At 45.0% G+C, this 23,652-nt stretch overlaps 1 protein-coding gene across 1 annotated transcript in view; it reads right to left on the reverse strand.

The window, feature by feature from the left end:
* Positions 1 to 23,311, reverse strand: part of TXLNB (taxilin beta) — a 35,192-nt gene extending 11,881 nt beyond the window's left edge. The window contains exons 1-6 of the mRNA XM_075498849.1: positions 23,155 to 23,311; positions 17,594 to 18,010; positions 14,852 to 14,943; positions 10,881 to 11,051; positions 4,058 to 4,252; positions 2,230 to 2,349 (exon numbers count right to left, since the gene is read on the reverse strand). Coding sequence (XP_075354964.1) covers positions 2,230 to 2,349; positions 4,058 to 4,252; positions 10,881 to 11,051; positions 14,852 to 14,943; positions 17,594 to 17,996 — 981 coding nt within the window. The 5' untranslated portion in view covers positions 17,997 to 18,010; positions 23,155 to 23,311. The remainder of the gene's footprint in view (positions 1 to 2,229; positions 2,350 to 4,057; positions 4,253 to 10,880; positions 11,052 to 14,851; positions 14,944 to 17,593; positions 18,011 to 23,154) is intronic.
* Positions 23,312 to 23,652: the final 341 nt, after the last annotated feature.

Raw genomic sequence — 23,652 nt, forward strand, 5'->3', positions numbered from 1 at the left:
CCCTCAAATGACAGGATGCTGAAATGCAGTAAGGCTCTGACTTTGCACATTACTGGGCTGGAGAGAGATACAGCTAAAGGAGAGGACTCCATCAAAACCACCTTGATTTCACACATACATATATATCCATTACTCCCACAGACAGTAGCACAATAGCTGGGTGGGTGGGACCGAGCGCTCAGCAATATGATTGAGGTGGGAGACAAGTGTAGGCCAGCTCTCTGGGTGCTGGGCTACCTGTGATGAATCATGAGATGCTAATCGTGCCTTGACTCATTGCATGGCTTTTGGCCAGTCCCTTAAGTTCTTCAGCAAAATGTACCTTTCTCTGAGGTGATGTTAGCCGTACATCACCAGCCTACCTCAAAGGCAGGGTTTTTAAGCATTAGTTTGGACAGTGTGAAAAATATTCTTTGTACACAGTGCATATCATTATACACCCACTACTTAAAGGCTTTGTAGCTTGTTTTCTAACCTGTTATTTCATAGGTGCTAGTCATACATACAGCAAAGCCACAAAGAAAATCTCCCACTCCCAAATGTAGACGGTGATGACTTTCACTGCTTTAAAAGAAATAAAAATAACAAAGCTGTGCATATGAGTTCTGGATAAAATGCACAAAGAAGGTTTGGCTAGAAACAGGGCCAGTCACAGGCAACAAGCAGCCCCAAAACTCATGTTCTGTGAGGCACAGCAAGAAAGGTCATTGATATAAGGTTATATATGTCGCTTTTCCACAGAGCTAATGCCCTGTCTTTCACATCTTTTTCTTTTTTTTCTTTTTTCCAGTGTCTGAAATCTGGTACTCAGTAGCAAAACTCCCAGTGACTGCAGTAACACAAGCCCAAATTTGCTTTGTCATTGTAAGGGATTTCTTGGAAATGTTTCATGGGATTTGAATCTGCCAAGAATCAACTGTCATGAATGAAATGTTGGGTTTTGGCTTTATATTGGCCCCACAGTGACAGGGAGGACTCAGCTGGACCACAAATTGTCATGCAGTGACATGCAGACGTGCACATGGAGAAGCCCCAGCTCCTCTTCCCCCTCAGCCTTTAGCTGGGAGCGAAGCTGAGCGGCAGCGGGTGTCCCAGCCACAAGGGCAGTGCAGAGAAAGAGGATAAATACCCTTATGGGCAATTTTTGGTGAGAGCCGTTTGCTGTGTTTCCCTTGTGCTCTATCCACAGGGCTTAGAGCCCTGCATTTTCATCCATATTTTATGATACTTTGGCCATGCTTGTGCTAATTTATCTCTTTCCAGATACAGGGAGGGGATAAATATCCTCTCTTTAGAGCTCTCTCGTGCTGCTTCTGAGTTAGCTGGAGGACTGGTGAGAACTAAAGCTTTCTTCCAGCCGATGAGAGCCTGTCGCTGCCCCTGAGGAGTCTCAGCTGCTGCCACCACTGAGAAGGGGGACTAGATGTCAGTGTCGAACTCCCATCCTTTGTAGATGTCAGGATTGCTGTGAAAATACCAGGCAGCCTGAGAAAATTAATTTTGGTCTGATCGAGTGGCAAAATATGTGAGACCAGGGAGGAGTGCCCTCCTCCCATCCCAGCTATGCCTGCGGGGGACATCCCTCCTGCTCTTCACTGTCCCCCTGCTAGAGGTGTCCCCTCCGCCAGGTAGGGAGGAAGGCAGAGGAGGCTGCTGAACCGCCCCAGACCCTTCCTGCCTGGCAGAGGCACTGGCAGGAAGGCAACGTGGGGAGGGGAACCTCTGCAAAAGGGCAGGGGAGGCTCCGTCACAGCAAGCAGCTCCCGTGGTCCCACAGGAGGACGTCTGGGGAGGGTCTGAGCCTGGGGGGATACCGGCCTTCGGCCATCTCACTGTAATCCCATGTTCTTGTTCTCCTCTCTGATTGTTTAAATGTGCTCATTTATCATGTGAGGAGATGGAGTATCAAATACCAGAGCTGTTTGAAAACTAATGGCATCACCTGACCCAACGCCGCGATGATCGGCTGCGTAGAAACGGTGAGTTAGCGAGAGCACTCTGTGCTCTAACCTACCGCTCTTGCAGTTTGCTTCAAAAACTGTAAATGCCAATGAAAGCAGCCTTTCAGGGGCTCTTCCTTTACATTGAGCACTGACAGCAGCAATAAAAACGTCTCTGCTACCGTATCCCAGCTTGGACCTGAAGAACCAATATATTAGTAAAATAGCATGCAGGGCTCATTTTGGCCTAAAGTTAGATAAAAGACAGACAGATTAGAAGGATAGGTACGTATTCCTTTTCTTTCTGATGTCGCTCCTCGGCTTCCTTCATCATTTCCTGAGACTGCTCCAACTTGGCATCCACCAGTTTCTGTTGAAGTTCTCTGTGCTTAAATATTTTATCAAGGTGCTGTAAGAAAATAAATTCTGCTGAATGCGCAGGTTTAATTGTGTACACAGACCTTCATGCTCATGCATGTACAGCTATCTACTGGAACACTCGTAAGACAAAACCATTGCAAAACAGGAAGACTCCCAACCTATTGCAATTACTAAAAAACTACAGTGCTGATAAGAGAAAACTGTGCCAGAATTTGCATGGGAAGGGAAACCTGTTTACATTATCTACTTTGATTTATTACAGAAAAAAAAAAATTAAAAAGTGCCTCAGCTTCTTTGCCAGTTCTGTGGTCTCCATATGAAGTCATCCGTATAATCCAATATAATTGAAGATCAAATAATTGCTCGTCAATAATAAATATGCAGGGGACACACTCTTTTGGAGCTGTTAAGTGGCCAGTGGATCTCAGCCACTGTGTGGATAAATGTGTAAAGACACATTGCACCTGCAGTACCTGGGAGCATGTGCACAGCTCATACCGTCCTCCCTGTAAATACAAGCCCCGTACATCCCCTTTGCTCTGCCCTCACATGCGTAATGTGGGCTTGGAGGGCCTGGGTGAAAGTACATGAGCGGGGATGCGGAGGAGATCAGACCAGATGAACCAGAGACCTCCTCTGGCCTGTAAAAGGTCTGGCTCCATGGTGACCTTCAGGAGGTAAATGGTGCTGATAGCCCTCTTCACTCTTGCTTCATTTAGATAAAATGCACAGGAGCAAATATTCTGAGCGCATCCCTCTGCTTTACATTTTCTTCTCACAGAAACCACAAGACAGGAACATACATTTCCTTCATTCAGCTTAAGACTTCATACATGATGCAACAGATTTGGAAATGCATGTATCGAATCAGGCATTCCAGATTGTAAGGACAGATTACTTATGTTTTATTCAGTATGATAATGTTGTCTGGTTGCACCGAGGCTCACAATAAACGTATTTAGAAACAATAAAAAGACCCATTGTGGTATTTGTTAGTGTTTGTCATAAAAAAAAAGGTAGTTTGGCATTTTACTGCAGAGGGTTTTTTGTATCAAAATTTTCTGACCAACTCTAATGTTTACAGAAAGAATAATTTCCCATCTGCCTATTATCTGCTAGATCTTATGGTGAGCGTTGTGCCTGCAAAGAAGAATCTATTCCAATGCAAAGGGCCTCCTTTATCTGTCTTCTTAATTTTCTGCTTCTGGGGAAAGGCCAAAGCATTTACATCAGGGCCCTTCTCAGCACCCTGTGTCTGGAGGGGACAAAAGTGTATTTGGCATCACCAACAGAGCAGGCTGTCCAAAAAGATGGGAGCTGGGAGGTGCTTGGTGGGGACTTGGAGGGGGAAGCAGGCCAGGGGTGCTGGGGGGCTCCCCAGAGATTTGGGGGAGCTGTGAGGGGGCCGGAGGGCAGCTTAGCAGGCAGCTGGCACACCTTGCTGCTGGGGCACCTCGGCCCCGCTCCCCACGGCGGCAAGGCTGCCCTGGGTGCCGCGGGCAGGGTGCTGGCCCGTACAACTCCTTGCCCGCAGAGTTTGCCACGCGGAGTCTGGTGGGCTTGCTGCATGCGTAGCCCTGCTCGGATGGCACAGTGTGGTGCGGCTACCCTCGTTACCTCCACGAGACACCCAAGCGACAGCCAGCGGGGAGGACAGGCTGGCAATGCTTTCTGCTTTCCCCCGGGGAAGCCGGGTTTGCTGCCTGTCCCCGCGGCAGCCGGGGCGTTGCTCTCACCTCTTCCCGCAGCTCGTACTGGTCAATGATGCTTTTCAGCTTCTCTGCCAGCTCCGTGTTCTCCTGGCAGAGCTTCATGTTCCTCTCGCTTTGCTGCTCGATCTGAGCCTGGATTTCACTCAGCGTGCCCTGGAAATGATTAGTTATTTCTTTCCTCTTCTCATCTTCCTCCCGTGCCCGCTGAATTGTTTCCTCCTGTTGTTAAATGGGAGAGAACACGGTCATGTAAGAAAGACGCATAATAAGCGGTTCCAGAAAGATACTGTTTCAGAGTAGCATAAGGCTTCCCTTTGAAGGATTATACGTGTTTGCATTCCTCTTTGGAGATTTTCTTGCTTTCATCTGCTCCAACATTAGCCATGATTCTAAATGTACAGAGCAAATTACACAGTGGCCTTGAAAAAATTAGGGAACTAAGAATTTGCATTTGTAAAGATGGATGTAGAGCAGAGTTTCAGATCAAAGCAAGCCTGGAAAAGGGGACATACACGCATGTCTTGATTCATGATACTGCAGCACAGCTTTTGCTTTGGAAGAAGATATTTAGTGGGAGTAGTCAAAAGCTCTTTAGTGAAATTCTTTTTGATTTAATTAAAAAATCACCCTTTAAAATGCCTCCTTCTAACTAGGAATCCTCATATCAAATTCATGGTCTTTGGGATTTTCATTTTTAAGAGAAATCCATCACTTTCTGTAGAATCCCTCCCAATTCCTCAATTTTCCTTCCTTAACTTTTTAACTGACACCGACATTTGCACTAGTTTATTAGGCAGTGAAATCAAGGAAAGCTTTTGGGCTGTTTCTTACAGAATCAACGCAGATAATCAGAATTTTGCCTGGAGAAAGATCGATGGATTTTTTTTTTAACCAATTATTGAAATTCTGGTTTGGATTTGTTTACATAAAAGACAATGCAGAAAGAATCTGGATTCATTGCTTTGGATCCAGAAATATGGACTATTTTTATTCCCTACTTATTTGCTTCCAGGGCAGTCTGCCCTTCTGGGGAATGTAATCCTGATGTACAGTGGCTAGGACCATATCTGCTGTAGTTACAAATGATGCCAGAACCACGTTAAGAACCCACTCCACAGCATGCAAATGGCATAGTCTAATAAGGTTTCAACTAGCATAGTCATTTACATAAAAATCACTGATAACACTGCATATGGATATTTTCTATAAATATACTTGCATAAGGCCTTAGCCGACTCTAATGAAGTATAATTTATATCATAAATGTGACATAAAAGGTGTGATTCAGGCCCTACTCCTGAAGTAAGATGAATACCAAATGACCCCATTTCTACTTAGCATGCACAACACAAGCCTGATCTTGGACAACTGCTGTTCAAGGTAGGGAATGTTTGTCCTTTTGCTGACCGGGGCGGGATAGAGATGACAACGCCTTGGATGACGGCAGAAAGTATTGGGGCCATTTGTGCTAATAATACCATAGTGCACAGAAATCACCATGAAGCCCTGCTGTGCTCTGCAGTTTACACAAGAACACGTGTGTACTCACTAACAGAGTAAAACAGAGTGTGAGCCCAGAAGGACTGGGACTCTCAGTCTTAGGAGTCTCACTCTTCAGAGGAAGGACTCTCACTCTTCAGAGGAAGACTCTCACTCTTAAGAGGAAGACTCTCACTCTTAAGAGGAAGGACTCTCACTCTTCAGAGGAAGAAAGAATTTCAGATGGAGCCGGGCAAGTGACTTGGGGAGGTCCTGGTTCAGTACCTGGGTTGGAAACTGGACACATGAAAAATTTGCAGCAAGATGAAAGAGAAGCTTTTTAATTATTTTTTTAATTGGTGAGAATGATTTTGAGTTAGCTTGAAACATTTTTGCTTGACCAGAAATTGAGCTGTGTTCTGTTTGTAGTTACTTTTTGTCTAACTCTTTTTAGGACTATTTTGAAACAGAAATAGTGTTCCAAAGTAGAGTTAAAAATGCTACTCAGAAGGTGTTTTAAATCAACTGCTTTAGCATTCCCAAATGAAACATTTCATTTTCTTTTGAAAGGGGATGCTTACAATGTTGTCCTTTTTATTTTTGTTTGAAACTTTGGCAAATTTAACTTGAATTCCTAGATAGTTTTGGTCAAGTCAGAGCTCCATTTTACCTCTATAATACTGTTTAAAAAACTGCTCATGCCTCTTTGTTCTCCATTGTATAGGTGCAGCCCTGAGCAGGGAGAAGAGTGACCAGGTGCTTTCACTTCAAGAAGTCAAAGACAGAGTGAGAAATTGAACTTGCATGCCTGGAGTCCTATTTCTATGGCTTCAAAACATCCTTCCTCAAAAATACTTTATTGTTTCAGTGGACCAAATGGTGTTATAGCACGTCACTGCTGTGATTTAAAGCTCTCTGGAGTAATAAATCCAGCTGAATATAAAACAAAAAATTGGTGGATTGTGCGTAAGTCACACTGCACAGTTCTGTTACAAGGTGAAACGAGACATCCTGAGAGTAGCAATCATGCAAATGTAAAAAAAAAAAACCAACCCATGCATGTGTTACTCAGAGGATCTTATTTCCTGCTCATCCTCTCTTCTGAGGTAGAATAATTATAGAGAGCACAGAGACAATACAGAGATTCATGGTTAAAGACAGTGAGCCAGGAAGCATTTAGCTGCAGGGCACAGTATTTCTCTTGACCTCTTCTGCTTTGGAGAAAAAGATATTTGAGGAGGATATTTGCCTGGGGGGCTGGGGTGTGTCCCAGCGAGCTCCTCAGAGTCCCTCATAAAATGGCAGTGATTTGTTAAATCCTTGATATCCCAGTTACAGATTTGGGGTGGGGGTGGGTGAGAGGAGCTGGCTGGGCAGAAAGGTGAGCGTGTGGCTACGCGCTGTGCAGAGACCTGCAGGCGTTGCCTCTTCCCTGCGCCAAGGAAGCAAACCCCTCTGTGCCTCGGTGCTCTGCCGTGCCACGGAGCTGGCGGCGACGCTGCCAGTGCCCAGCTGACAGCAGGCTGGTGCCCAGTCCCTAAGGTAATACGGTTTCGATGTCTAAGTGCTACTGATAATACCATGGGAATAGTGATAGGTCTTTGGAGGTGCCTGCATTAAACCTGAGCCTTTACTAGCTGTAAAAGCCTACGGCTGAGGCTGCACTTGCGCTGGAGCCAGGGAGGGGGCTGGTTGCCCACGGTGCCGCCAGCAGAGCCCTCCGTCCCTGCCAGCTCTGCGCCGGGGCTGCGGGATCGGCTCCCCTTCACCCACCTCACCTGGGCAGGCACAGTCTGGCAAACCCCAAACCATCAGCATCACTCAGGTTTTATTATCACAAAGCTACCGCCCCAACTCTTTGCTTATACCTGTCCCCGTAACCTGAGAGAATGCACTTTTTTCCGGTAGGTTCCTTAGTCCTTCCTATTTCAAGACCCCACAGTGTCAAGTAAGATCCTTAAGTTTTCTCCCAAATTGGAGGCTTGAAGACTGACTTCTGCTTTGCGTTACTGCCGTTACAGCTGAAGTAGCTGTGTGGAGTCCAGAGCTCCTGGCTTGCTCGGTTGTAGGGAGCGGAGCAGTGGGTGTTTGGGGTGGTGACTTCTCAGCAGCATCATGGTGAATTCATAACACACAAACCATGCTTGGCCTTGTCAGTTGCTTCACTCTGTGCTTATTCTTTTAATAGTTTTAAATTAAGTGTTCAGTTTTAGTGAGAAAAATAAAGCATTGTAAATTGTTTTTAGATTTCCAGTTGTGGAAGACTAAAGTCCAGCCATAAACTATTTTTCCCTTTCCTCTGCCCTTTCTTAATCTTTGTGCTCCATATCTACCCTATCGAAGATATATTCTTGTGTCCCACTGCAATACTGCTATCACTCTTACCTTTTACTGCTAAAAATGTAAGAATGCATTGAATAAAACCTTGTAAAATTAAGACAAGGATATTTTGCAGTTTGGGATTTATCACTGGAATGTGAGATAATTTGCAGATAGAAGGGCGGGATTGTCTCTGGTCCTTCTCTCTCTCTGGGGCAAGTCAAGAAGGCTGAAGTCATACCAGCCAAGACGATATGAGCCTGGACTCCTCATTTTCAATGACCCGTTCTCCTCATTCCCAGGCAGCATGGTCTGAGCCTCAAGGTCTGCAGTTCGGAGCTGAGCCCACAATCGAAGCTGTTGACTGTTGTGACATTTGTATGCAAGTCATTGCTTAATGCCCGGCAGCAGGAAGGACAAGGGACCTGAGACGTTCACGTCGCTCCAAGATGCTAAGTAGCCACCGAACTGTCAGATAAGTGGCAGAACACGAACACGATGCAGAGAAATGAGTCGCTGTTGGTCTTAGCAGAGCTACTCTCTATTGCAGTGGGAACACATTCTGCTATTTCACGAACGTTTATTCTGCTTTTCTTGGAGGGATAATTAGACATCTGTTTTCTGCTGTGAAGTGTAACTGCAAGGAAATAATCTGAATAGCTGGACAGTAAGTCAGATTTTGAGGCCAGTATCCAATACTAACCAGAAATTTTTCCTCTCTGATCTGCACTGTGGATTCTCAGCGCAGCTCCACATTGCATATTCATCACCACTTGGCTGCACCAATCTCCAGTTAATGGGAATTCCACACACCAGATGAGTGAAGATGACATTTGCATGACGTGATGTGCATATAATGTACCACATGGCAAGTCAGAGGAGGTTCGTGATCTGGACAGGCCAGGTTTCTCCTGTGCTATTGAAATGACATAATCTCCTACAGTTTTTATTTTCCATACTTTGGAACATAATCAGAAGTGCTAATCCCAAGTGCTAAAAAATTATGAATCAGCTTCTCTGTCCTGCCAAAACTAAAATAAAAATGACTTAAGCAGGAGATTTTAAAAATAACATTTTATGGATTCTCCTGTTTTAGGCCCTCTCAGTACAGTCATAAACAAAAGAAAATTGCACTTATTTAAATAAACAGATGAGGTTCTGGAGATTCACAGATGTCCAGGAGCTAAAGCTTAAAGGCAAATATTCCAAGAATTATGTTAAAATTCTTAGAGAGACAAAACTGGATAAAGATGCTGAATGCCTTTGTTTATTAATGTAATCCTCATTCATTCTGCAAGTATGGTTTGCCTTACTGTCTTATTTAACTCTGTTGTTTTTACACTGAAAGCACAGGAACCAGAGGAAAGCTAGTATTCTGGATTTCTTGAAAGGTCTCCAAATTCTTGGAAAGACATGGCCAAAATGTGAACAGTTGTTCCTACTACAATATCAGCTCGGATACCTTTCCTGGCTCACCTGGCATAGGTACAGGATAAAAATCAGAACTGAGTCTGAAATTGATAGGTTTACTTAGGGGACCTTGTCCCTAAGTAAAACAGCCCAACAAGTGGAAAGATGTTGGAAAGAGACTTTCCTACATGTAAAGATGAAATGTGTAATGAAGTATTTATATGCAAAGAGAAAGGAAAAATCATGCTCTCTAGTAGTGAGATTAATAAGCACATGATAGCTGGGAAATCGTGTGAGGGATTCAACAAAACCTGTTCCAAATACGTTTTCCAAATATAATTAGTTTTTCTCCATACCCCAGTTTCCACTGATTTGTTCCCCTGACATGATTTGTTTGTTTTAGAAATCTCAGTTAAGTCTCTGCAAAGCACTGTACACTGTACTCTTAAATCACTTTAAAATTGGCTTGTATTTCTGTTGAAAGATTTTGCTCAAAGACAGTCTGGTAAATCAGGGTGGATCAATATCGAGGTGTAGCTCAGGTCTGGTACAAATGACACACACAAATTTAATTGGCACTACCAGTTTTGTGCTACTATAACTGAGCACACAGAGGTTTGTTTCTAGTTTTCCTAACTATATGTTAAACTGCTTTTGACCTCCTACTAGTGCACGGTTTGAGTGTATACATGGCTGTTCCCCCTCCCAGCTATATTCTTACCAACATACAACGAAAGTCAGAGCTAAACCCTGAAAGCCCGCTCCTGAGCTGGTGGAAATGAATGAAAATCTGTTACCATTAATAGAGGTTATATCAGGTGAAATTCTTGCTGCTGAGAATTCATATGTGTAATTCTATACATAACCATATCCCCAAAAAGAAGGATTTTGAATAGATCAAAGCAGAAGCTTTTTGTATAATAATAACACCACCATCACTAACATGTACTCGGAAAAAAAGGAAGATCACAACAGAAACGTACTTCTTGAACCTGAAATTTCTCAAGAAGCATAATCATATTATAAATTTCACATTTAAATGGCATGATGCACCAAGCAATAGGCAGACATGGCATACAGGTCCCAGCCTTTTGACACTCCTGAAAATTTCCTTTTTGAACTGATGCTCGTAATCCAAACAACTTCCCTAGCGTCGGTGTCCTTCCTGTCTTGAGGCTTGATGTCTTGAGGCAAATGTCCTGATTGACTAACTCTCACAGATCACTTGAAAATGCCCAAGTGTTCAAATTACATGAAAACACCCACCAGCCTTCCGTGAGTCCCCTGGAGCAAAGCTGGCGTTCCCATTATTCTGTCCATGCACATGCATTCGCATCTGCAGTCTCAGGGACCTGGTCTGTTAGCACCATTGGTTTTCTCTGCGCTGAGCTCCCTGATAGCACACAGAGGGCTTACAGATAATGGGGGCAAACTCAAAGTCCAAAAGTGCTTGAATATTTCCAAACAAGGAATAAAGGGGTCTTGGTGTAAATGGGCCTCAAGACTAGAGCATACATATAATTATATATTGCACGTGCAGATGCAAACATCCCTTTGATTTGGCACTAGAGCAAGATGGGAAGGCATCAGCATCTTCTTCCCCGCCACTGCCGGGTACCTTGATAAGGCCACCACTCACCTTGAGGTTTTTGTTATGCCTCTGGAGCTCCCGGCACAGGCTCTCGAGCTTGCTGCGGGCGAGGATGGCTCGGCTGTGCTCGCTCTGCAGCTGGTCCTTCTCCTTGGTGATCTGGGCCTGCCTCTTCTGCAGGTACTTGAGCTTTTTCTGCTCAGCGCGATGTTCTTCAAGCTGGGTGGAGAATGTGGATTAAAACAAAATAAAGAGGAAAAGGAAAGAAAAGAAAATGAGCTCTTTTGCTTTCGGGAAAGCGGTCACACTTTTTTAAGGAAATGTTTTCTATTATTCAGCTCTAATGGAAGAGGAGTGAGCAACCTGGAGGGACTCCAAGTCTGCTCACTGCAACGGTCCCAAGTGTGCTGTGGTGTAGGTGAGTGAACATAATTTTTAATACTCTTGTCACACCATTTCAGCCCTTCCTTCTTTGGTTTGAATTTATTTGAAGGGCAGCTGTGAGGTTTTATTTGTGTTTCAATGTTAGGAACTGGAGCAGCCAGTAGTGCTTTATGCGGTGAGATTTCTCCAGATCATGAGATAACACAACAGTTGCTCATTCTGTTTTGTGGCTTCCTAAACAAGAAGTGGCTTCCTAAATACCCAGGAAACTGCTGGAAAGAACAACAGCAAAAGAGGCGCTGGAGACCAGGGATGCCGTCTGTGTGGGGGCTTTGCTGCTGATGGAGGAGAATGCTCTTCAGGGAAGAGTTCCCCAAAACGACGCATGGGCACCTCCTCTTGGCAGGGTCCTCTTGCTCACGGACACACATGGGACCGTCTGTTGGTTGTGTTTCTGAAGGTCCCATCATCAACGGAGGTGGGTTGCAGGGAATCAAACCTCTTTCGGGCTCTTTGGATCCATGTAATTACTGAAGAAAATACGGACAGTCCCTGACGTTCACTTGGGAACCTGCTCTTCCTGTGGGTCCACGGCTCTTGCCTTCCCTAGAGGGCTGATGGGGAAAAGGGTGTATTTGGAGGGGAATAAGGGGCAGCAACAGAATTGCTAATAGCAGTCCCCACACAGACTGGTCATTTCTGCTGACACCTGCCTATTACTGGCTGTTTTGAAAAAACTTCCTGCACTGCAAACTTACACCATAACAGACATGTCAAAGAAGCATTTCACCTCTGAAGCTTTTAAAGATTTCTTCTCCCATTCCGATGCACAGCAGCTCTCCTCGCTGTATTACAGGCGTGCATACACTGCGAGACATTTCTGAAGTCCAGATGTTTTCCGGTTGAAAAACAGCAGCACGTGAGCTGCAATGTGCAAACCCTAATAATAATAGCTGCTATTAAGATTACATTATCTAATAATATGGTACCACTAGTATTAATTATTAACCCCGGTATGACTGGGAAAGTTTGTGAGTGCAGGGGAATGGTGTGCAGCTCAAACAAGACAGTCAACAGGCATCATATTTTACACTTTCTCTGCCCTAGGATCGGTTTTCTGCAGATGTTCCGTAATTTATGCTTACAGTACGGAACTCTGTGTATTATCAATCAAGTCACAGCTAGGCATACCACAAAACAATGCAATCACCAGCTTGAAGTATATTTACAGCTTATGCCCAACTTTCCGCATGTGTATTGTGTGTTCTTACCCCAGTAGATCAGAATAGGGGCTTTTGCATCTAATCAAGCTGCACTAGCTGAAATCATTTTTCTAATATTGTAGGGGAAAAATAGCCTCTCTGTAATTAGGGCTGAGATTTGTTTTCCTTTACAAGCTTGATTTTGGCCCCTTCCCCTTCCCTCTTAAAAACACAAAAAGGTTCTTTTTGCTTCACATTTTGCATGCGCAGCCTGTGCTGAGCAGATAATGATTTATCCAAATTTTAGATAATTCACTCAAGCTGTGCTTGGGATAGGGGGCTTAGAATAAAATAGGTCTTAGTCGTGATATGAGAAGTCTTCCAAGCATCTCTTTTTCTCTTTTTTCCCATAAAAAGGGCTTGCGCTAGAAACTTATATTTCAAAGTTCTCAGGAATGTCTAAGACATGGTGTTACTTTTGCACTGAGAAAGGGAATTAACTCATAAATAGGAATGACAAAAGGGCCCTCAATGCTAAATTTTTAAGAATAGCTAACGAAATATTAGCTAAAATTAGCTACAAATAGAAGGAATTCTATTTTTGAAGGCTGACCTAGAGAGATAAATTCTCAGTTTAGGAAAAAAGTTTTATCTGCACCTCACTGCAGACAATGACAATACTCATATTTATTTATTAGTGTATAGTTCTTGCACCCAGCAGTTGCGAGACCCTCAGGACCTCTGAAAATAAACCAGTCACAAGCAATTCTGCAACAGCCATTTGTAGGCAAAAGCTAAAATACAGCACAATCTGCTTTACTAACCCCAACCACTCTGCCTACACCAGTATTAGTGAATAAAATGTTCTCTGATGGCGAATAGCGTGGCGTGGCTTGTGCCCAAAATGGCTACACCGTCTTCCTCCCGTGTCCCCGCAGGCACGGCTCCTTTCACACCAGCCCATGCTCTTCCCCGATGCCTTCCATTTTCCGGTGTACCCGTCACGATAGACTGTGCCAGGGTATGTGCTAACAGTTAAATAGCATATAGCTGGGTGGCTGTGGGAAGTGCTGGTGCTGCGTAGGGTCCCCAGGCACAGGCAGCAGCAGCACTATCTAATGCAGCTGAAGCCATTGCCAGCACCCAGCTCAGCCTGGCACACGGCTGCACCAGCCCCTGGGCTGTGCTGCAACACGTGCTTGTGTCACCACATGGTTCACCGGGCCGAGGAGCTGAACTGGCTGGAAAACAATTCGGCAAAAGCAAAAAGTGACCTGAAGTGTGTGTTGGGGATGGAAAAGAGGGAGCAGAGAGAGTGGTGACTACTGCAGCCGACTGCTGACAAGCTATTAAGCACCCTACACCCCTCAGCTGTGCTGAGGGAGCAGTGTAAGGCTTTCTCCAACAAGCTTTTAGCTGTATTTATTAAACTATTTATTTTAGTGACGTTGCACAGGACGTCAAAAATGAATGCTCAGTATTTTTGTTTTGGCACTTTTCTCCTGGACGGGTTACTGGCAATATGGCCCCTGTTCTATACAGTGCGCCAACAATGCTTGAATGCGGTGGGGAGTAGAGGAGAAAGAAGACCTGTTTCAGTTAATCTGTGGGCAGGAAGTCCCTTTAAGCATGGGCTAAACCATAACTGCCTGAGCCCAATTTATTAAATCAGAGGATTTACATGAAAAAGGGAAAGCTGAACTTCACATTATGATGAGACATGGACACATCTGTGCATAAAATCAATTATAAAGTCAATGTTCTGCTTGGCACATTTTTCAGTACTCCACAAACTGTAAAATGCTGCAGTCTTTTCATTTGTAAGATTTCCACAGCTTATGGCCATAGACCCCTTTAACTACTTAGAAGAAAATGCTTGATCTGAAAATAACCCATCTTAAGCATGGAAAGAACAGAGTCGGGTAGCTGGCATTGTTACAGGGGTGACCTTATGGTGGCAGGGGCTTTGACTCTTCATTTCACTATGTTGTGGTTTCTCTCCTGATTAGCCTCAGTTCTTTATTTTCTGATTTTCTGCTTCCTAACATTTTATACGAAACCCTGTATTATTTTCATTTTGATTAAATCACTGATATGTAATTTAAAGCAACACCTGCATACGCCTTGCAGAAGGTGAAGGCAGGAGCCTAGACACTGGTCTCCAGTGTGGGTCGGTTTGGTAGATTTGCCTTTAAGTACAAATATTCTGCCGCATCAACTTTTTAACCCAAAGTCCAGCTTGTTTTCCTCTCTTTTTACTTTTTTCCTCCTTCTTACCCATAATCGATTATTTAACCCTGACAATTATTTTGGGATTCACTTAACAGGATAGATGCTAGTGCTACATGAGGTTTGACCATGCTGCATGGCATATGGTTTTTATACCTTCCCATATAGACAGTTTGCACAGAAGAGAACCAATGCGGTACTAACCAGCTCAGCATACTTCTTAAATAACAGGTCCAGCTTCTCCTCTGGAGTATTCAGCTTGTTCAAGCTTTGCATCAGTAGGGTGGCTTCCTTCCCTTAAAAAAATAAGAAGCAGAGATTTGATGGTAGAGGTAGTTTGTAGCTGATGTACTGCTACGAAATTGGTTGTTTGATGCATGAATCTGTACAACCTCAGGGAGAAATGAGGCACTTTGGAAGGAAAGTTTGGTTGACAGCCGCCTGAATATAAGACGGCAGTGTGCCCAGGTGGCCAAGAAAGCCAATGGCATCCTGGCTTGTATCAAAAATAGCGTGGCCAGCAGGACTAGGGAAGTGATCGTGCCCCTGTACTTGGCACTGGTGAGGCCGCACCTCGAATCCTGTGTTCAGTTTTGGGCCCCCCACTACAAGAGGGATATTGAGGTGCTGGAGCGTGTCCAGAGAAGGGCAACGCAGCTGGTGAAGGGTCTGGAGAGCAAGTCTGATGAGGAGCGGCTGAGGGAGCTGGGACTGTTTAGCCTGGAGAAAAGGAGGCTGAGGGGAGACCTTATCGCTCTCTACAGCTACCTGAAAGGAGGCTGTAGAGAGGTGGGGGTCGGTCTCTTCTCCCAGGTAACAAGGGATAGGACAAGAGGAAATGGCCTCAAGTTGCGCCAGGGGAGGTTTAGACTGGATATTAGGAAATTTTTCTTCACTGAAAGGGTTATCAAGCATTGGAAGAGGCTGCCCAGGGAAGTGGTGGAGTCGCCATCCCTGGAGGTATTTAAAAGACGTTTGGATGAGGTGCTTAGGGACATGGTGTAGTGGTGGGCTTGGTAGTGTTAGGTTTATGGTTGGACTCGATGATCTTAAAGGTCTTTTCCAACCTATACGTTTCTGTGATTCTGTGATTCTGCAAAAGGAATCATTTTTGCTATGAATTCCTGTTGATTTTTTCTCCCCACAAGAACAAACATGCTTGAATTTTCTTCTGTTTCAGCCCTCAGTAATGTGCTGTCTTCTAGCAAAAGCACTGACTGTGAAATGCCTTTGTCCTTTATAATCTGATTTTCATTTAATGTTTTTGTAACACAACTGGGTCACATATATGGCACATTTAACTGAAATAGGATGGAAAGGGCCTGGACCCCGAAGGCTCAGAAAACAGATCTCTTTGCAAGCGAAAACTGATCAAAGCTGGTGTACTCAGCTCCTGTGCTGTTCAACCCATACAAGACATAAGGAAGATTAAGTTAGGGAGGGAGACTATGGTGTGGATGGAAACAATCAGACAGCAGCTGGTACTGCCAGCCAGGTCTGGGCTACATGATAGTGGTGTAAATCTGCTCCCTGACTTGGTGAAGAGAGTATCGATACCAGAGACAGTCTAATAACTATCTGGGCATGCATAGCTAAATCACTGCGTAGTCAGTTATGTATTGCTTCTCTTCTGATACCTCTTGGTATTCATTTCAGCCCTGAGTATGAGCTGGAGCTTGAACACCACTTCTTCATCAAATACAAAATGTCCCTGGCACCCCTGGAGATAAGGATGGCTGTGGTGCCAGGGGCTCGGCCGTGCTTTTCCAAATGTTCCTCTTTCCTGAGGCTGTGAAAGCAAATTTGCTTTCTGCTTTAGGCTGGACTTTTTCTACTTCAAGTCTAGTGCAGTCCAGGAGTACTGCCTGTGGAGAAAATCCACTATTTCACACTAAGTTCTCTCTACAGCACCAGTATAAATAAGTTGAAGAGAGCTAAAATAAAATCCTGGAGTGAAAACTGTTGCAAGTGCAGCTGGAGAACTGTGCTTTGGTAGTGTTTTCACTGATCTTGGAGAGGTACCAATAACTGCACCAAAGCCAGGGCAACAGAAACCGAGGAACTTTCTTCTGGACATTCAAGGAATTTGGGGAAAAAAATCCCTGCTCTGTCCTGTGCTCAGTCCCTTGTCTGTAAGAACGTCCTGCAGTGATTTTTCTATAGGCTTAGTCTGCAGTTGGGTTTGGGTACTCACGCAAAGGAGAGGCTTGAAGACTGGCGGCAGTTAAATATAGGAAGGGAAATAGATTACATGTTTGCTAGACAGGGATGTAACTACATTGCTCTCTAGTGGCTGCCCAGCAGAAAGAAATACTTTACAAAAACTCTGAGACTTCTTTCTAGCTCAGCTAACAGAGCCCAGCCGTGGCCAAGGTGCTCTCTAAGCACTGTGCTTAGAGAGAATAAGCATATTGGCTTATTTCATATAATCCGTGATGAGTTCAGAGGTCTGCTAGATGAAAAACAACCTGGGCATGACAGTGAATTTGTTCTGCAGATTCCCACGCCACATAGTAGCACCATTAGCACCATTATGACTGCTGAGAAGTCATACCCCAGGAAGCAGGGGAAGAAAAAATTTACTGAGGCACAAACAAGAGGCCAGGTTTTCCTCTGACTAAGAAGCAACTTTGTGCAGTGTGCTGTCAGTCTCACAGCTTTGGCTAACTAGTTTGGGTGGCCCGATAGTATATCAGAATTGTGTGATATAATCCTAAGCTTTTGTCTTTTTAAAAGGACTAATACCTGATACAGCCTGCATGCATCTGTTGGGTCATTGCTGAAAATAATTATCATTTAGAGAGAAGTTGTAACAGCCACCATAATTTTCAGTGGTAACTAGAGGTCCCTATCATCCATGGCGGAGGCTTAACATGGGAAAGAGCAAGGACCAGGGAGGTTTTACTTCTGTTCGCAGAAGGGATGCATAAGTACATAAGTACTTGCCTAGTCCTTTCAGGATTTTCTTCTCCAGCTTTTGCTCCTTGCTGCCGCTGGGCTCCTTTGCTCTGGAAGCATCCCCAGGAGCCAGCTTCTCTTTCTCACCCTCCTCATTTGCATCGTCATACTCCGCATCCTCCACGCCGCCTGGCTCTCCCTTTTCGGGCTTGTCGGTTCCCGTAGCGGCACTTTCCTTCTCCATCAGGCTCGCAGCAGACCCGTAGGTTTTAATAATGTCTTCCAGCTGCCGGCTCAGCTCCTCCGAGATGTCGCACACGGCTGCTTCGGGCCGAGTGCTGGGCTGCTCCGTAGGGGCTGGAGCGGGAGGCTGTGAGCCGGGGCCAGGTTTGTCCCCGCTCTGCCCCTGGATGTCCTGCCCAGGCGAGGTGGGAGACTGGTCATTCTCCATGCTTGGTGCAGTACCTTGACGGCAAACAAATGGAGGGTTAATTTAAAAGCACATGAAATTAGATATCTAACTGTTCCCAAAGCTCGGCCAGCATGTGAGTGATTTTGTGTGGAATTTGGGACGGCAGCTCATCCGTCGGCTCTGGCTTGATAAATAAGTCACGCTTAAACAAACAGCCAAGGTGATTTGCCTGCAGGGAGAAAAGCAAATTATATCCTTTCCAAGAGGAAAAGCCTGCACAAACCTAATACTTAAAAATCAAAACCTCTTATTCGTGTTGCCAGCGATAACACACGAAATGACGCCTGAGTAATTTATACCACTTCCCTCCCTGAACATACTATTTGCCACTTGTTTACTTTTCTTGATCTGTTTACCTGCGACGCTGACTACCCATATGGGCAGCTTCACTTCAGAGCTGCATCAGTTTTCGTTTCCTATTTCCCCCCCCCCCGTTGGCACATCTTAAGTCAATAATCGCAAAAAAGGAATATTTTAAATGAAACCAGCAAACTGAAAATTGTGCTGTGCTCTTGGAGAGCCCAGCATGGTGCTTGATCTACAAGTGGCCTGGCTTGGTACTGTCACAATAACAGCAAAGAATAAGATAAACAGCTATAAACCACTCTTCTCTTGTACTTGCTGCGTGCTGCTGACAGCTTGTTTGACAAAGTACAAATACAGAATAAATCACAGTGAAGTAAAACCGACCAGGCGTGACATGGGTTGATAGTCCGTGGTGTTTTCTGGGGCGAATTTCACATAATTTGTTCCCAATTTGCAAAGGCAAGCTTTTGTTTTCCCACGTCTTTGAGTGGCTGCACTTTGAGCCTGGCGAATCCAGAGCCCCCGATGTGTCCGTGTTCCTCTGGAGGCTGCTCCGGCTTACCCAGGACCTGGCAATGAGGGTGTCGGCGAGAGCGTCCTGGGCACCTGCTCCCCAGCTCCTGCAAGGGCTGGGCCAGCACAAACAGCATCTCTGACTGCGTGCAGCTGGAAAACTCAGTGTAGAGAAGGCTCCTTCCTGCTCAGAGAGCCAGCAGAGCTGCTGTCGCTGCTGCATTGCCCTCAGGAGGCGCGGGGTGCACAGCTGGGTCTCACCTAGCCCCCACTTCTGCTTGACTACAGACTCTGTGCTCTTTATAGCCATAGGTCTTTTCTCTCTCTTTTTCAGGCTGATTTTTGTTCCTCCCTTTAATAGTATGATTTACAATGGTGCCAGTGGGGAACGAAGAGAGGAAGAAGACTGCTTTCTCAGTTCTGTTCCAGCATCTGAGGTGGTTGCTTTCTTATTTTTTAAAAGACAACTTGCTTTGAAAACATGGAGCTAACTGGGAAGCGCTTTGTTCCCTGTTCAGTTGGCTGAACGTGTATCTTCTATGGTATCTAAATTTCTACAGCTTTCGAAATCGTAAACTAACTTGGCTAAAGGCAGTATATGATAAAAGAGATGTAATTTACTGCAATACATGACTTGGTGTTTGTTATTAAACTCTCCCCAGTCAAAGTGATGTTTGGAAGTGCAGCGATGGCCATCGCTAAGGCAACGTTCTTCAAGATTTGATTGTCTAGCTATTTGACTGGGCTTACAGATAAGATAGTCAAATATTATGGTTTATCATCTCTCAAGCAATTAGTTGTGGGCCTATAATTGAAAGCTTTGAGTAGGGCTCAGGATGTGCTTGAAAGCAGTTAGCTATAAATCCATGCCCCTGCAGTCCTCCCACAGGTACAACTCGCCAGCAGGAATGGCTTGGGAAGGCGGCTGGACCTGGTCCCACAGACCCTGTCAGACAGACAGACACATCCCATTCTTTCCTTCCTGCCTGTGGCATGGTCATTACATCACTGCAAAGTGATTGTAAAATTCTATCTGTCTGATTTGATTTCATATTGAGTTTAATTTACGTTGAAAGATTAGACCCTGCATGTGCAATTTAGGTAAATAATTCCAGATAGCATGAATGTTAGACTACAGTTTGTAATCTTGTTTTAACTAGAGTTAATTGACTGCCAATTAATTCAAGGTCAGTAAGATTATTGTAAATGCTAAGCTAGACATTCCACAAAATATGTGTTTATCTCTGACATGTTCAGACTAATGTTTACAGTTGTCTTCATTAATTTGAGCTAATTGGCAATTGGCGATCAATCGGCTAGAAAACCCAGGATCACCAGCTCTTGTCTAGACAGAACAAAACTCTCACAAAGTACATCCCTGATTTAAACCAGCTATTTTTGTAATACATTCATCACAGAAGGAGAACAGGATTGCTAAATGCTTCATTTCCAAATATGAATTTCTCTTTTGCCTATCTCCCTCTCTTTGTAAGAAGGCACAAGTTGATGTGGTCCTTGCTGCACCCTGACTCTCCCCCTTGGCTGCCTCCCAACTCCCAGCTGCATCGCTCATGGAGCAGCACCGTCCGGCTAAAGGTTTCCTCCTATGTGAATTACTAAGCATGCCTGCAAACACAGTAGGCTTTAAATCAACAGCAGCAATCAATTTATACACAGTGTTTCTCAGTAATAAGTGAAACACATGGGTGAATGAAAGAGAAACTGGCTGTTTAGAATCAAGGACACAAGATGTTTAAAAGCTGGCCTCACAGGAAATCTTCCCTAACATACATTCCTGGCTAGAAAGGGATTAGTAATAATTAGTCTCTGAAACCATGGCAATTCACATCTGCTGAGGTTCAGGCCACCAGCCCGAGCAGGCAGGAACCACAGAAATACCCAGCAATGAACCTTTAACCCAAGGGTGCCCACCTGACGGCTCATACGGGGGATCGTATTTACACGGACAAGTAAATATGTTAATGCTTTATTCCATTCTCCTTCAGGCTAAACCAGAGGTCTGATAACTACTTTCAGCACAAACACAACGCTCGCTAAGACTTCTGCACCTTCTTTTGTGTAACGGCTCCCCCAGCGTCACAGAGTTTATATTTAGGGAGACAGGGCAGCTCTCATCTGCTGAGAGCAGCCCACTTACAGCCTTTGATGCTGGGAGATTTTACTGCAGTTGGCCCCGGTCCTCCTCATGCTCCAGCCTGTTTAACCTTGATGTACATCAGGAATTCTTCCTTATCAGGCCATAAAAGATTTTCGGTGCCAATCTCAGCAAGAGCCAAAGTGTTTACATTATACGCTATCTTAGACACAGTAAAGCCTAAAAATTAGGTGATTGAGCTCAGAAGAGAAATTCCTTGGTTCCTCAAGGAATTTGAGATTTGCTCAATTTTAGACCTCTTGAGTTTTGCAACTCCTACTACCATTACTGTTGCCTCCAGGCACCTGAATTTCCAACACAGCCTTATCCTGTTTTATGGGGAGGGGGAGGACTGACCAGTTATCTGACTGAGTCTGAGCATTGCACCTTGTTTACTCTTTTCCTCCTGCGCTCCCAAATCCTGGACCTGTTCCACAGCCCTGAGATCAGTATCTTTCATGGCCCTGGTGTTTTGGATGGAAGCTTGATCCCTGACACTTGTGGTTGCTGCCTACAGATAGTCACTCTGGTCCTCCTCTCCTCTAGTGGGAAAAAACCCCAGGAGCCAGAGGGTGCTACTGCCTCCCCACTGTGGGAAAGGCTTTTCTCCATTCTCCTCCTTCCTCCATTAAAAACTTGGGATAACCCAGGAGAGCAATGGAGCTCCTCAGGGCACAGGTGACCTCCAGCCTCATGTGGGAGGTGACAGACACCGGTCCCAGGCTGATGCCTTTCTCTTGTGGCCATGCCTGCTGTCCCACAGAGAGACTGGTGCTTGGGGCAGCAGCAGTCTGCGGTTGGTCCCAAAGGCACAAAACTGGGCTGAGCAGGCAGCATAGCCACAGCTGCACTCAGAGGCAACAGCAAAAGGTGTGCTGCTAACTTCAGCCTGGTAACGTGCTGAGCTTCTTTGTCTCTCACCGTATCCCTTAACATTTCACATTTACGGCAGGATTTGCTTTCGCTGTGCTTTGAAATCAGCCAGTACCTCCGAAGTAAAAGGTCAGTCAGCGCCTGATTTAGCAGGGCTGCCGTAGCCATCCTTCTGCTGCTGGGAAAACCGTCCCCTGTGCCGGGTGCCGCGCCAGCCTGCCTCTCGCACCGCCGGGGCGGCCGCTGCTGCTGAGGCACCGTCCCGGCACGAACAAAGCACAAAACAAACGTCCCCTTCTTAGCTTCTCCGGCAGGCTGTCTTGCAGACTGTCGCAGAGTTTTGTTTATCTTTTTTAAACAGAGCACTTCCCCTTCCTCCTCATGGGAATTGCTTCCTCCTTTGCTTCTTGCAGCTTGAACTTCTAGAGGGTTTACAAACTGGTCTATATTTAGCTCTTGCCTCCCCATGTATCCAGCAGAAGGACACATGGCACCTGCTCTGCAGCCAGGAGTTATTTTAAGCACTTCTAAAATGGGCAATGGTATTTAGCACTTTATGCTCAAAATTGACATACACACACCCAATTCTCTAAAACAAAGTGTTCCATATCCTTACACCAGCCAGCATATGCTGATCAAATCTGAATTTTTACCTCAACATAACACCAGATTGAACTATAGTAACACCTCCAAGCAGCACATATTAAACTCTGGAACAGCCCACACTACTGTAGCTCCAGCTACCCTCCAGAAAAGTACAAGTGCCTTGTTATAGCCTAGACACTGTCCTATGTATTACTTCAGAAAGCAGTGATAAAATCAGCTTTATCAACTACATGCTACGTTTGAATAGGTTCACGATTTACGCACAATTTTCTTGTACAAAACTGAAAAAAATTCGAAGACTTCGTGGCAGGTTTTCATCAAGCATGGAAACAAACAGACTTGGAGACTTTCTGAAGTCCCCTGCCTCACCTCTCATGCGGCACCTGCGTCTTGACCACTTACTGTTGTAGCAAACCAGCCATGGCCCCTAGTCTCATTTAAAGGCAAACTCTACCGAAGTCAGCTTAAATTTTTTTTATCGCTCTTTAGAGAAGCTTTTCTTACTTTCACCAACAGCCTTAGATACTTGCCTGTTTTCCTTACAGGTCACACGGTGCCCAGGCTTTTAAGGCTATTCCTAGAAAACGTGGGCTGACAGTCCCAAAGGGAAGTACTTACTTAGATTAAAGCCCTTGAGCCATGCCACCAAGCAGTGACAGCAAGGAAGCTGTTCATCAGACTTACCGGAGCAAAGAGAAGAGCTGAGCAGAGAAAAAAAGTCAGGCAGAAAGCTCAGACAAGGGCACTCCAGCAACAGGACACTGGTACTGTAATCCTGCCACTGAAAGAAGAGGGACGGGAAGACCAAGCAAGGGGGGAAGGACAGAATGACACAGCAGGAGCAAACACTGCAGAGACTGAATGTGCGCTTTGCAGGGGACTGGCTCTGATAGGCGAGCGGGGAGGCTGCCTGATAGCTGGCAGCACAAGCCAGCTATGTTGGCTATTCTCTGCTCCGACAGAGATAGCACGAGAGAGCAGAGACTCGGGCCCTCAGAAAGAGAAAATAAAGGAAGGATTCATACACAACTGATACCCTTCAAAATCAAGTCTTAATCCTTCAATGACTTGACACATTGTGCTGTGTGAAATTTGTCTGTATTGACTACGGATCGGTCAAACTTGGTCTAATTTTTCTGTCTGTACCAGAAAGACTGGGATGGCTTTCCATAATGTGAACTC

Source organism: Mycteria americana, chromosome 3 (genome assembly GCF_035582795.1).
Source record: "Mycteria americana isolate JAX WOST 10 ecotype Jacksonville Zoo and Gardens chromosome 3, USCA_MyAme_1.0, whole genome shotgun sequence".
NCBI lineage: Eukaryota > Metazoa > Chordata > Aves > Ciconiiformes > Ciconiidae > Mycteria > Mycteria americana.